Raw genomic sequence first — 12,606 nt, forward strand, 5'->3', positions numbered from 1 at the left:
AACTGATCTTTTCTGTGCATACTCAAGTCAACACTCAAGAATTTCAAATTAGCTTTAGCAAAAGCAAATATTTATATTTAAAAAGAAAATATTTGAACTCAGAACTCGTTAAAATAAAAAAGTTAATAAGCTGAAGATGTCTTGTTAGTTGATGCCCCTAATGGCAACATCTAAGTCAGATAAGTTATAGTGGACTTAAAACAGCCTTCCCATTGGCTTTGTGTAACCATATTTGTAATTACTGCAGTAAGGGCTGAAAAAAGTCCCTAGTCTCTCTAATCTACATTTCCACAAAAAGCTGTTGAAAGAACAAATTTCTGCCCAGTTGTTTTTTCCTTTGCTTAAAAAAAAGTGCCAGGAATCCCACCCCACCCTGCGCTGGGTAACAAACAGTCAATCATTTATTATTCCTGGATCAAACACAAGCATTCATGCCTATGAAAACATTTCGCAATGAATGGGATCTTGGTCTCTACTAAAAACAAAAAGTGGCTAAAAAGAGACTTCAATTTATTTTCAAATTCTATGGCTAAATTCCTATAATTCCTAACTGGTGAAAATCCTGGCAAGCTACTAGATTTTACTTAGGATCAGATGTACTTCTTTGGTGTCTGCCCAGAGGTGCTATTGAGAACTACTTGTGGCTAGGTTTTAAGAGACCAAATGGACCTGAAATGGAATGAATATTGATGTTAACGTACAATGCACAAGGAAAAGGAGGAGAGAGAATTGAACATTTTAACTTTTTTGAATAGCTAAGTATAACCAATTTTTACTTCAAAGTTTTAGTATTTAGCAAACAAAAATGTTACTTCTCAAGAAATGACCAAATGTAAGTGAATCCTGTCTTTGCATTTTGATGTTAAACTGGGAGTTACATATCTTGTCAAAATTCCTATTCTAATCAACAAATGCATTCTCACCAAATATAATCTCTGTCAATCCAGACATACTCAATGGTCTTCCTTTTCTCAAGCCTACTCAGACCTAAACCTAATTAATTACCCTAAAGTAATCAATTCCTCTCAAAAGTGATCAAATCCCCTCTCCCAAACATTCCGAGTCATCCTGTCAACCACTAACCATGATCTAGCAATCATCCGTTAAATAAATGTCATTGTGGCAGAGACCAATAATTTTTAATATCCATTTTTCACCTCTCCCTTTCACTAATAGAAATCCCTAAATTTTAACTAAGCACTTGGTTTCCTGTCTAGACACTCTATTCTCCACCATTCTTTTCATCTAGGTATGGTCGTGTGACTAAATTCTGGCCCATAGGATTGAGTGGAAATGATGTTTTCAACTTCCAGGTCAAATCCTTCAGTAAAAACAGTCCGTGCCCTTTCTGTCCCCTTTCTTTGGGCTGGAATGTTTGAGATAAAGTGTCAAACCAGCTTTGATCAATTGAATGAGGACAATGATATAGGGGACAGTAGGGCAAAAAGAAAGAAGTGGGTCCCTGGATCACCTTGTAGAGCAGCGTGGCATACATGCTGACAAACTCTCATGGTCATCCCATCCAGATGCATGTGGATTAAGTGTTATTTCCTTACACCTACAGTTGTGATATGGCATCTGCCTATCCCACAGGTCAGATCCCAAGGTGTAGCCAGCCTCAGGGGAGTTTTGAATAGCACAGCACTTTCCAAGTGCTTGTTACTCAGATGCTGAAGCCTGTGATTAACCAGCAGAAACAGAAGTTGGCCCCCAAGTATACCTGTTTCAGTCCAGAAAGGTGAAGTCACTTGAGACTTCTGGTGAGAACTTTGTGTTCCCTTAGAGATAAGTATTTGTGAGAGACCCATGAGGTACTTGAGAGCTGTGGACTATTAAAACTAAATCTGAATTGTAAATCTGGGTAGAGTAGGACCCTTCAGCAAAACCTATGGGTCATTAATTATAGACACTTAACACCTGTGGATGAGTCAAAATGTTATCAATTCTCAGTATTTTCAAATGGATGGTGAACCAGCTTTGAACACCTCTTGGTGGTTCCTGCAGCCCCCTTGTATGTCCTTGAGTTTGGTGAAATTGGTTTAATTAAATCATCAGGCCCAGCTGTGTCTTGAGACTTGGTATTTTCTGCCAGAAGATTCAGCTGTGCACTTTGAGGACTATTTACAAGAGTTGGTGAAGTAGAACAGTGAAGTGTTTCACTACTGGGGATATCAGTTCTGCTCCAAAGTGGTTTTGTTAGAGGAGAGAGAGACCCCTAAATTAGGAGACCCACCAAAGTGTGGCTCCTGGCTGCTGGCTGTGAAAGAATTTGCAGCAGAGGCAGAGGGATGAAATGGCTGCTTTGTTGCTCAAAAGAGAAAAGGAAAGAAAAGCACTTGAGTGGGTGCACCTAGATGTCAGCCAAGATGACCGGTCAAGACAGTTCCAACCCCAGACGGGCTGTGGACTTTTTTGGGAGGCTTCCGCCATAATGTCCTTGTTCTGGGGATGATGGAGCCAATTGCCTTGCCTTGTGTTCTCGTGTGGGCGTTTCCAGTTCTTGTCATGGTGGTCGTCATGGCACTGGTGGGTGTGTTATTTTCTTGTTCCCTGATATCTGGTTGTCCCTTCTTCCACAATCAAAGAATCTTCAATTTTTAACTAGGTCACATGTTTGCCCAGAATTAAGGCTGTATTTCTCAGCATCTCCTGCAATTAACTATGGCCGCATGGCCAAGTTATGGCCAGTGGGTTGCAAGCAGAATTGTAGCATGACAGCTTTGAGAAACCTTTCCTGTAGGACAGCTGGTATAGGCCCTTTGCTCCCTATCAGTATTCTAGCTCCAATTAGTCAGTATTCTCCAGAGAAACAGATACTTATTTGTTTGTTTATTATGAGGAATTGGCTCATAACAATTAGGGAGTCTGGGAAGTCCCCAATCTGCTGTCTGTAGATACTGGAGACTCAGTCTGAGACCAAAAGGCCTGAGAACCAGGGAAGGTGATAATGTAAATCTGAGTCTGAGGTAGGAGAAGACGAGATGGGATATCCTGGTGAATTCCTCCTTCCTCCACCTTTTGTTCTATTCAGGCCCTCAACAGATTGAGTGATGCCCACTCACATTGGGAAAGGGCAGTGTACTGTAAATTCACCGATTCAAACGTTAACCTCATTGGGAAACACTCTCACAGACACATCTAGAAACAGTGTTTAATCTGAGCATTCCATGGCCAGTTGGTTCTGAAGATAACAGCCATAAGCTCTGTGAGGCAACGTGACTCCATTTTTACTCTGCAGAGAGCATTGCTAATCCCAAAAGTACCTTTATCCTTGGCTTAAAATGTCAGTTCATTCCTAAAAACTTTGCTGCTGAGGGGAAGAAAGTCAATGGATAGAAAACGTTTTCTATTGATTTTAACGGGAAAAATTAGAATACATTTCATCCTGACCCAAGATACCCTAAACAGTATTCACAGATAGAAAAATATATTAATTAAACAATGAAAACAAGTATGTAACAAATGGCAATTAGGAAGTAAACGGAGTTTATATGTGAAATGTAATATAATGAAGTTTACAGTACTTTCCAAGGGAGGATAGTGGGAGGGGCTGGTGGAGAAGGGGTTCTTTGGAAGGTGCAGTCTGCTTTCTGCTCTATTTTCTTCAAAAGTAATTCAACATTTTGGGAGTTCATGATAATCTTGTGATTAAACTGTGCTATAAATAAAATCATAGCACAGGAAATACTTCTAGGGCAAAAAAAATAAATCCACAAGTTCTTCAAAACATGTAAAAAATAGTGGATGTGCTATTAACAATAGCCAAGACATGGAAGTAACCTAAATGTCCATCAACAGATGATTGGATAAAGAAGTTGTGGTGTGTATGCACACATACACACACACCACATGCATGCATGCACACAATGGAATACTACTCAGCCATAAAAAAGAATGAAATATGCCATTTGCAGCAACAGGGGTGGACCTGGAGATTATCATACTAGGTGAAATAAGTTAGGCAGAGAAAGACAAATACCATATGATATTACATATATGTGGAATCTAAAAAAAATGACACAAATGAACTTATTTACAAAACAAAAGGACTCACAGACATGGAAAACACACTTATGGTTACCAAAGGGGATAGGGGAGTGGGAAGGGATAAGTGAGGAGTTTGGGATTAGCAGATACAAACCACTATATACAGAATAGATAAACAGCAAGGTCCTAAAGTATAGCATGGGGACCTATATTCAGTAGCTTGTAATAACGTATAATGAAAAAGTACATATATATGAATAACTGAATCACTCTGCTGTACACCAGAAACTAACACAACATTGTAAATCAGCTATACTTCAATTTAAAAAAAAGTCCATGTGTACAGCCCACTAAAAAGTCACAGGAGATACTGCCTCTTTATTCCTATTGCTTGGCAGTATATGTGGCAGACAGTTCCTATTTTTTCTGTATGATATTGTCCAACTAGAAGCTGCTGTGCTGAGTAATAAGTTGGTGAGTGTGTCTGTGCCTGAAACAATAAAGTCACAATATTCCTTCTTGTAGCATATGTCATTGGGTGAAAACGTTGTCATTCTGAAAAAAATAAAATAGATGAATAAATAAAAGGAGTCACTGTCTGAAAAGTGGTATAACCTTTCCAGGCCTTAATGCAAGTCCTTACTGAACTGTCATGTGGGGTAGGTGTGGAGCTGAGCAGGGACAGGTCAGGAATCTCTTTATAGGCATCTTACACTTGGTAACCCCAACCCAACTACACTTGTTTCCTAGAACAAGCAGTGAGCTAAGTCCTTGTGAGGCCTGGTGAGAAGCTGAAACTGCAGACGAAACTGCGACATCTAGCCTTTTTGCTAGGGCCCAGGGCCTAAAATCCCTCCTGTGTTTTCTTTCAGCTATACTTGTGGGACACAGGGTGTGTGTCCCCTCACCGGGAGAAAGAACAGGAGAATTCTCCTGTACCTGCTTGCTTGCTTCCCCCGGCTGGGTCTGTGCTCGTTCTTACCCATCTCTGGGCCCCACTGGAAGCCGAGGTAAGTGCTGCTGGAGCTGAAAGGCATAGGGTGTTGGAGTTGGATTCGAATCCTGGCATTTCCTTCTCTGAACACTTTCATGTCCTCTTATTCACTTCCCCTCTCTTTCCCTCAAAACCTTCCTCTGACCTTGCATTCTCCTCAAGTTGCATCATACTGTGTTTTGTCTTGGCCAACTTCATTCTGTACAAGTGTTTAATTTGCCATCTTATCAGAAAGACTTTATGTGCTGGACTTGAAGCTCCTGGAATACTCTTGGCATGTTTTTGTTCCTCTTGCAGTTCACTTACGTTAGGAGACTTGTTTCTCTAGGTCCTGTTTGTTGTTCTGTCTGGATGCTAGCTGCCCTGCTGCTGGCACACTTTAGGTTGCTGCATCCTGAGAGTGGGGCAGGTGCGGTAGTCATCTCTTGTGAATTAGGATGTGAGACCTCAGCCAGTTGTGAGTCCTTTAACAGGCCCCAAGCTGCCAAGGCTCGTAAAGCCTGGGGCATCCCCTGCTCAGGGCCAAAGAGACCTTGGGCTCTTCCAGCAACCCTGACATGGAAGCCACAGCCTTGCCCTTCTGTGGCCAGGAATCACCCAACCTGACTTAGCTACCACAGTGTTTCTTTCCTTTCCTGCCCCAACACCCTGGTGCTTGTCTCCAGGACCTCCTGGTACAGAGGAGTAAAATTCCTCTGCTGCTACATCTTTTGGGACCTTACCGTAGCCAGGGCATTGCCCATGGCCTTTGAGCCTCGGCAGCTGCTTGTTCTAGGAAATAAGAGTAGCTGGGTTGGGGTTGGGTCGTGAAGCATCATGGATTCTACAGAACAAACTGCCGTTTTCCCAGAATCATCCTCACCTAGAGGAGGATTCTCACCTAGAATCTTTAGGATTTTAAATTTACGTTTTAATCTTTGATTCCTCTGGAATTTGTGTTGGTGTTTGGGGAGGAGCCTTATGGAACTAAGACCCAAAACAATGAGCCTGGTTATAAGAATGCGGAAAGAAGCAGGACATTGTAACCAGCTGCTGCTGCTCAAGGGCATTTTGGGGCAACACAGCCAGGAACTGGAAGCAAATTGGACGGAGCAAGTCCTTGTTTCCACCTGTCCCACCAAATAATTTATCCATTCTATTGATTTTCATTTGGGGGATATTAGAAATGAGTTCCTATATGGTGTGGTATCATAGCAATACTTTTTCAGAAAGACTGATGATGCCAGTCAATGAAAAGACAAGGAATGTGTAACTGGAGTGGGGTTAGCCTTTGTTCTTAGAGAAGACAGTTTATGTGATTGCTAACTTAACAATACATCAAGATCATGTAACTTGCAACATAAAAGGATAGGGCTGCCATTACTCAGAGGAAAAGAAAGGGAATAGAGGACAGCCTACCAAGAAGGTGGGGTTGTTCAAAGTGTTTCTCTATGTCAGTCTGATCAAGCAGTGCTGTTGTTATTCCCAAGGTACTTTCAGAAATATCACAGTCTTTCTTTTGCTAAAATAAGAGATGATGCTCTAGACACAGTTCAGTAGCTGCCAGGTGGGTACTGTTGATTAATTTTGGCACAGGAGGAAGGGCTGGGGTGGGTTAGGCTGGAGGGGAATAGGCTTGGGAGTAGAAGAATTACCTTCATATGTCAGAAGGAAGCAGATTAGGTGCATTTCACGTAGAAACGCAAAGCTGAGTTAGGACTGGAAGGTGGAAGCTACTGGAAGATATATTTCAGCATAATTCAAGAAAGAATTTGCTAGTAGGGCTGAATGAAACAGCTAGAATCCAGAAGTAATGAATTCTTTGTCAGCGGAGGTGTCCAAGCAGGTGATGGATAACTGAGGTCAGGGATACTGGAGAGGAGCTCCACGCATCATGTAGCTAAGGTTGAACAAGAGGAAAAGGCCTCTGAAGCTTCCTCTAAGGATGATATTGCATGGCTCCGCAAGTGTCTGAAGTTTGCTTGAGTGGCCACTAGATGTCACTCTTGTATATTTGCAAGAGCTAGATTGTACTCTGGCTGATGCAAAGTAGAAATCAGGAACATGACTGACAAATAGTGAAATTTTATCAACACAATGTGCATCATTATCTTGTGCAATTCATTTTTAATAAATATAAGAAAACTTAAATATCACTTGAAGCAAAAATTTCCAGTATTTACTGTATTCTTAAAATTGGATTCACTTTCTAAATTCTCTTTTAAGTTATTCTTCCAGAATTCTCAGCATTTAATATAACTTGCCATAAAACTGCTTCTGTTCATCCACTGCCATCCATTTTCTGTGTCTGTTGTTCCAAATAGGAACTATGTCTCACTTTTTTCCACGTGGCACATAGCACTGTGTAGCACTCATAATAATACTTCTGACAATATCTTACATTACTGTGATGCTTACTATTTGTAGAACACTCATTTATAGTATCTCATCAAATCCATGTAAAATAAAGTGGTTAGGTTTTTAAAATCTGAAGAAACAGGCTGAGTGATGGTAAGCAATCTGTCCAAGGTCATAAGTAAGAAATACTTCCCAGTTTTATTGTGCTAAACTATGGAGACTCACGAAATGCTACAGACTTTATATCTCTTGGTCATTCACATGCACTTGAGCATATTAAAGTCTCTGAGAATTCCCAGAGCAGAGAAACCTGTCAAACATTAGGCCCCAACCCCAAAGTCTACAAACATACTTAGCCACTATCTATTTCTATCTGTCTATTTACCTATCATGTATCTTTTTTTTTTCCAGAATGTGAGTTATCTAACAGAATACTAGCTTTTTGATTAGGAATTGCTATAAGTGATGAGTGTCAAATTCAAACTCTACTCCGTCTTTTCTTTTTTTATTGAAGTACCGTAATTTAATTTAATTTAATTTACTAGCAGTGTTTCAGAATGTGCCATGTATCAAGAAAAAAAGCCTCAATTTTTTTTCATAGCTCAAAAGAAATTCAGCTTATCAAAATAGATTATTCCCACCCCAAATCTTTCTATGTGGTCAAGCTTCTTTGTCTCTTCTTAGCATTTCAGACATCTGAATCTAATAAACAGAAGTCCAAGATGAAAATTTCCACTTCCTCCTTGTTCCCCTGAGTCTCCTGGTGATTCCAGTTGGGGTGGCCACCTCGCTTCTCTGTACTGACTCTGCAGTTTAGACACAATATGGGCCATTAGGCTTGCTCTCAGTTTCCTGTGTTGTTGGTTCTAGCACGTGTTCGGTGTATCTTCATCATTTAATTAGAGTATTTATTTTCTGGCATCTGTTGAAGCTGTCAGACATATGGCCAAAACTCAGGAAATACACTCTGAAAAGTTAAACATCCCTTGAAAATGGACTTAAGGGCAAGAGATTGTTCCAGTTAAGTTGACTTGGCTTTTGAATGGCAGCTGAAATGATTGAAGTCCTTACTTCCACTTACTGAAAGCTCCTTCTACATCACTGACTGAAGTATTTCTGAGCCACCAGGTACCTCAGGGCAGCCTTCACATCCTTGTTCCTGAGGCTGTAGATGATGGGGTTGAGCATGGGGGTCACAACCCCGTAGAAGAGGGGGATGAGCTTGTCTGAAAAATCCTCTTTGTCTGCCTCCAGGGAGTCCTTAGACTTGGGTTTCCCATACATGAAAAATAAGGTTCCATAGAATATTATCACCACAGTGAGGTGGGCAGAGCAGGTGGAGAAGGCCTTTCTTCTCCCCTCAGCTGAGGGGATCCTCAGGATGGTAGCAATGATGAATATATAGGAGACAGAGATGAACAGCACAGGGACCCCCAGGAAGATCACATTGGTCACCCCCATGCTGATCACATTGATGGAGATGTCAGCACAAGCCAACTTCAGGACAGCCAGGATCTCACAGGTGAAGTGGTTGATGATGTTGTCCCCACAGAAGGGCAGCTGAATTGCCAAGGATGTGTGTACCAGAGAAGCAATACCACCAATAGCCCAGGAGCTGGCAGCCATGGGCACGTAGGCAGCCTTGCTCATGACCACAGGGTACCTCAGGGGGTTGCAGATGGCCACGTAGCGGTCAAATGCCATCATGCCCAGAAGCACACACTCTGTCCCCGCCATGGCGAAGGAGAGGAACATCTGCACGGCACAGCCTGAGAAGGAGATGGTTTTCCTGGGTGTGCGGAAGCCATCCAGGACCAGAGGGACCGAGGAGGTTGTATAGCAGATGTCAAGGAAGGAGAGGTTCCCCAGGAAGAAGTACATGGGCGTGTGCAGGCGGGAATCAGACACGGTCACCAGGACGAGGACCCCGTTTCCCAGCAGGATCATCAGGTACATCAGCAGGATGAGCACAAAGAACGTTTTCTCCAGCTTCGGGTGGGCTGAGAGGCCCAGGAGAATGAACCCCAGCACTGGAGAGGTCTGATTAGCTTTTTCCATGTAATATCCCATCTGTCGTGAGCAAAGTACAAAAGCAGCACATCAGGCTTTCTTAAGAAGAGTCCCAGGCATCTGGTACATGGTCAAGACCTGCTGCATAACAGGAGAGCGTGTGTGTCTTATAGAAAAATGACCACAAGAGACAGTAGGTGTCCTCAGCTCTTAGATGAGAGAAGGTCAGAGCTGGAGCAGAGCTTTCAGTGGGCCAGGATTGGGCGAGAGTGTCCAGCAGTCTCACTATGTGAGGGGTTTCTCTCGTGTTGCTGCATCCTCTCATTGCCCATCAAAGCAGCGGAGGCCTAGAGAGGGAAGTGACCTGTTCAGGTCTTCTAAGTTGGTGACAGAGACCGGACTTGAACCCAGGGGAGCTGATCCCCAGCCAAGGAGAGCTTTTCCTCTGTCTTATGTTTAATGGCTGGAAAATGCTATGAATAATTTCTCTTTAATGTAAATATACAGAAATTTGATTTCATCTGAGTTTTCTTAGATTCTCAGGGAGGAAAATCCTCAAGCTGATCCAATTCTTAGAAGCAGCAAATTTTAAAGCCTCCTTAAATTTTGATTACATTTGGAAGGAACTTGTATAAAAGTGTTAATCCACTTCCAGAGAGAAGCAAGCCCAGATAAAGGCTCAGCCATATTGAGGAAGACTTTTCCAGTCTGCCCACCATCAGTGACACAAACTTGACTGTCATCAGCATTGGGATCTGCCTATTTTAATACAGATTGACAGCAGTATATGAGGAGGTTCCTATATGGGGAGGAACTTTATGATGTCAACACAAGTATTGACTGGAGTGATTGAACCTTGCTCTGGGATGACAGCTGTGCAGCTTACTGACCAGTTGACTCAGTGATTAATAACCATACACACTACAGTTAACAGATAGGAGACCATACAGCATCAACTTCTAACCTCATCTCACTGGGATATTGGTGAAATTTGTAGCTTGGAGGTAACTTAGGAATTTTTTTTTCTTTGTCCTTTTATGCTTGTATTTTATTCTTGTGTAATATTCCGGCTCTCTGACCCCATCCTTGTGTTCCATACAGGCAGCTAGCTTATAGGGAGACCTATGTGTCTTTGTGTAGAGGGTTTCTAGTCTTTTAGCTGCAATTGCTCAGACGCTAAATCCAGAATCCTCATTGATAATATTTCTCTAACTCTTTCTTAATTGCAGTGGGGCGTATGTGTAGGAGTGGGTGGACGATGGAGGATGAGTGGTTAATACTAATGAGCATCTACTCTGTACCATATTTTTTGAAACATCCCATGGAGAAGATATTGTCATTCAAGGTTTATGGAGCAAGTCACCAAAGCTCAGAGGAGCAAAAGCTTTTGCTCTGTAGGGTGGAATGACAGAATGGTTAAATTGCAGGCCCCAATTCTGAGTTCTTTTCACCAAATAGCTGCCTTGATGTCTTGGTGCACAGATTTTTAAAAGATCCTGTCTCTCCAGTACCAGCTCTGTGTATTCTCTGATCCATCTCTTTGTTCAGCACGCTGTTGCCTCACTCATCGTGAAAGAATTTATGTGAGATGCATTGTCAGGCATTTCAGCTCCTGCCCTGAGTTGAACCCAGTCTCTCAACCTCAGCACCATTGACATTTTGGGCTGATCATCCTTTGTTGTGGGGGAACAGTCCTGTGCACTGTAGACTGTTTAGCTGCACCCCTGGCCTCTACCTACCAGTTGCTAGTAGTACCCGCTCCCAGAGTTGTAACAACCAAAACTTTCTCCAGACATTGCTAAATGTTTCTGGGGGGCGAGCGGTGTGCAAAACAGCACCCAGCAGAGAACCATTGATCTAATCCAGGAGAAGTCTCCCCCAGTATGCAGTTACGGGTTTCATCGTATTTCCTGTACAAGCCTGTTACCTCCCTGCCTTGCCTTCTGCCTCAGCACGTGAGGGTGTTCCTGATTGCTCAGCACAAGCCCACCCTGGGTGCCCCGCCATGAACTCCTGCCCCAGCGGATCTCATTCCTCCCAATGGCTCTCCCAGCCCCTCCAGGAAATGAAAAGTAAACATTACGGTCACTGTCACAAACAAAATTCAATAATGACAAGGACATGCTGTACTTACAGAAGCCAAGGAAGGTGGCTACTGTTAGAGAAGCCCTTCTGTCCACTGCCCTCAGACAGATCTTCGCACACAGAAGCCCCTGCCCATGAATAATGTGGTGTGGGCATGAGTGAGGTCCAGGATTTGACCTGTGTGAGAGCTGCATCCGTGGAAGTCTTAGTGCCTATCATATGAAAGGTGCTAAATAAAAGTTGGTTTAATTGGGACAGACTGAACATCTAGGAAGACCTTGCACATTGAGACCAGAGCTGTGGGACCTGCCCCTGCCCGTGACATGGGTCTTCTATGTCACTTGAGCAAGTCCCTTCTCCTCCCGAGGCCTCAGTTTCCCCATGTGCATTATGAGAAGGCTGAATTTGGTGCTTCTCTGGGCATCCTGACTCTCGTGGACTGCCCTGTGCAGGGAAGCAGCAGTCCTTGGTGAAGGTGGCTACTCACTCCTTCGGGTGTGGGGAGAGGGTATATGTGTTTGTGTGTGTGTGTGTGTGTGTGTGTGTGAAGAGGAGATCTGAATGCCTGGTTTCCCATCAAGGAATGGTCACCAGGAAGTGCTGTGTCAGGTTTTGGAGGGGACTCAGAAGGGAAGAAAACAGAGCTCTGACTCCCACAGCCCATGAAAGGAGTGGGGAGGCCAGGCAGGAGCAGGGAGAGGAAGGGAAGCTTTCACTTTGTGCCCGTACCTGTAGGTGTGGCTCCCGGCTTGTCCCAAAGGCCTGGTCTTGCTGTGGTCCTGTCCCTGCCTGTCTCTGGAGCCAGCAGGCAGCTGAGGAATGGGAGGCAGCTCAGTGTGGTCAAAAGAGCCGCTTACACGCTCATACAGCTTTTCTGAGGAGCTGTTTGCCTCGAAAGAGGGAAAACTTGAAAAACCTGCATATCCATCACCTCAGCAATTCCAGCTCTGAGAAATAATTGTACGGAATCCATGAGAGTGGAGGGCCAGTATCTTGGAGTAAAGGCTCTTACCACAGCAGTATTTGCGAGCAAAAAATGGGAAAAATCACCATCCACTAATAAATGCCTAAGTAAATTATGCCATTTCATATAATGGAATGACATGAACATTATGTTTGTAATTTTTTGTACTATAATATTATTCCACTATAGTGATAAATGAGAATGGAGAATAGGAAATTGTACACACCGT

At 43.1% G+C, this 12,606-nt stretch overlaps 1 protein-coding gene across 1 annotated transcript; it reads right to left on the reverse strand.

The window, feature by feature from the left end:
* Positions 1 to 8,416: 8,416 nt before the first annotated feature.
* On the reverse strand, positions 8,417 to 12,153 carry LOC102523749 (olfactory receptor 2S2). Its single transcript, XM_006183420.3, has 2 exons — positions 12,143 to 12,153; positions 8,417 to 9,388 (listed from the first exon to the last, which is right to left on the reverse strand). The coding sequence occupies exon 2, from the start codon at positions 9,386 to 9,388 to the stop codon at positions 8,417 to 8,419; it is 972 nt and encodes a 323-aa protein (XP_006183482.1). The 5' UTR covers positions 12,143 to 12,153.
* Between the last annotated feature and the right edge of the window lie 453 nt (positions 12,154 to 12,606).

Source organism: Camelus ferus, chromosome 4 (genome assembly GCF_009834535.1).
Source record: "Camelus ferus isolate YT-003-E chromosome 4, BCGSAC_Cfer_1.0, whole genome shotgun sequence".
In the NCBI taxonomy this organism is placed as follows: Eukaryota; Metazoa; Chordata; class Mammalia; order Artiodactyla; family Camelidae; genus Camelus; species Camelus ferus.

Excerpts from the sequence above, each read along its gene's own strand:
- LOC102523749 (XM_006183420.3), bottom strand. The coding sequence starts at position 9,388 with ATGGGATATTACATGGAAAAAGCTAATCAGACCTCTCCAGTGCTGGGG.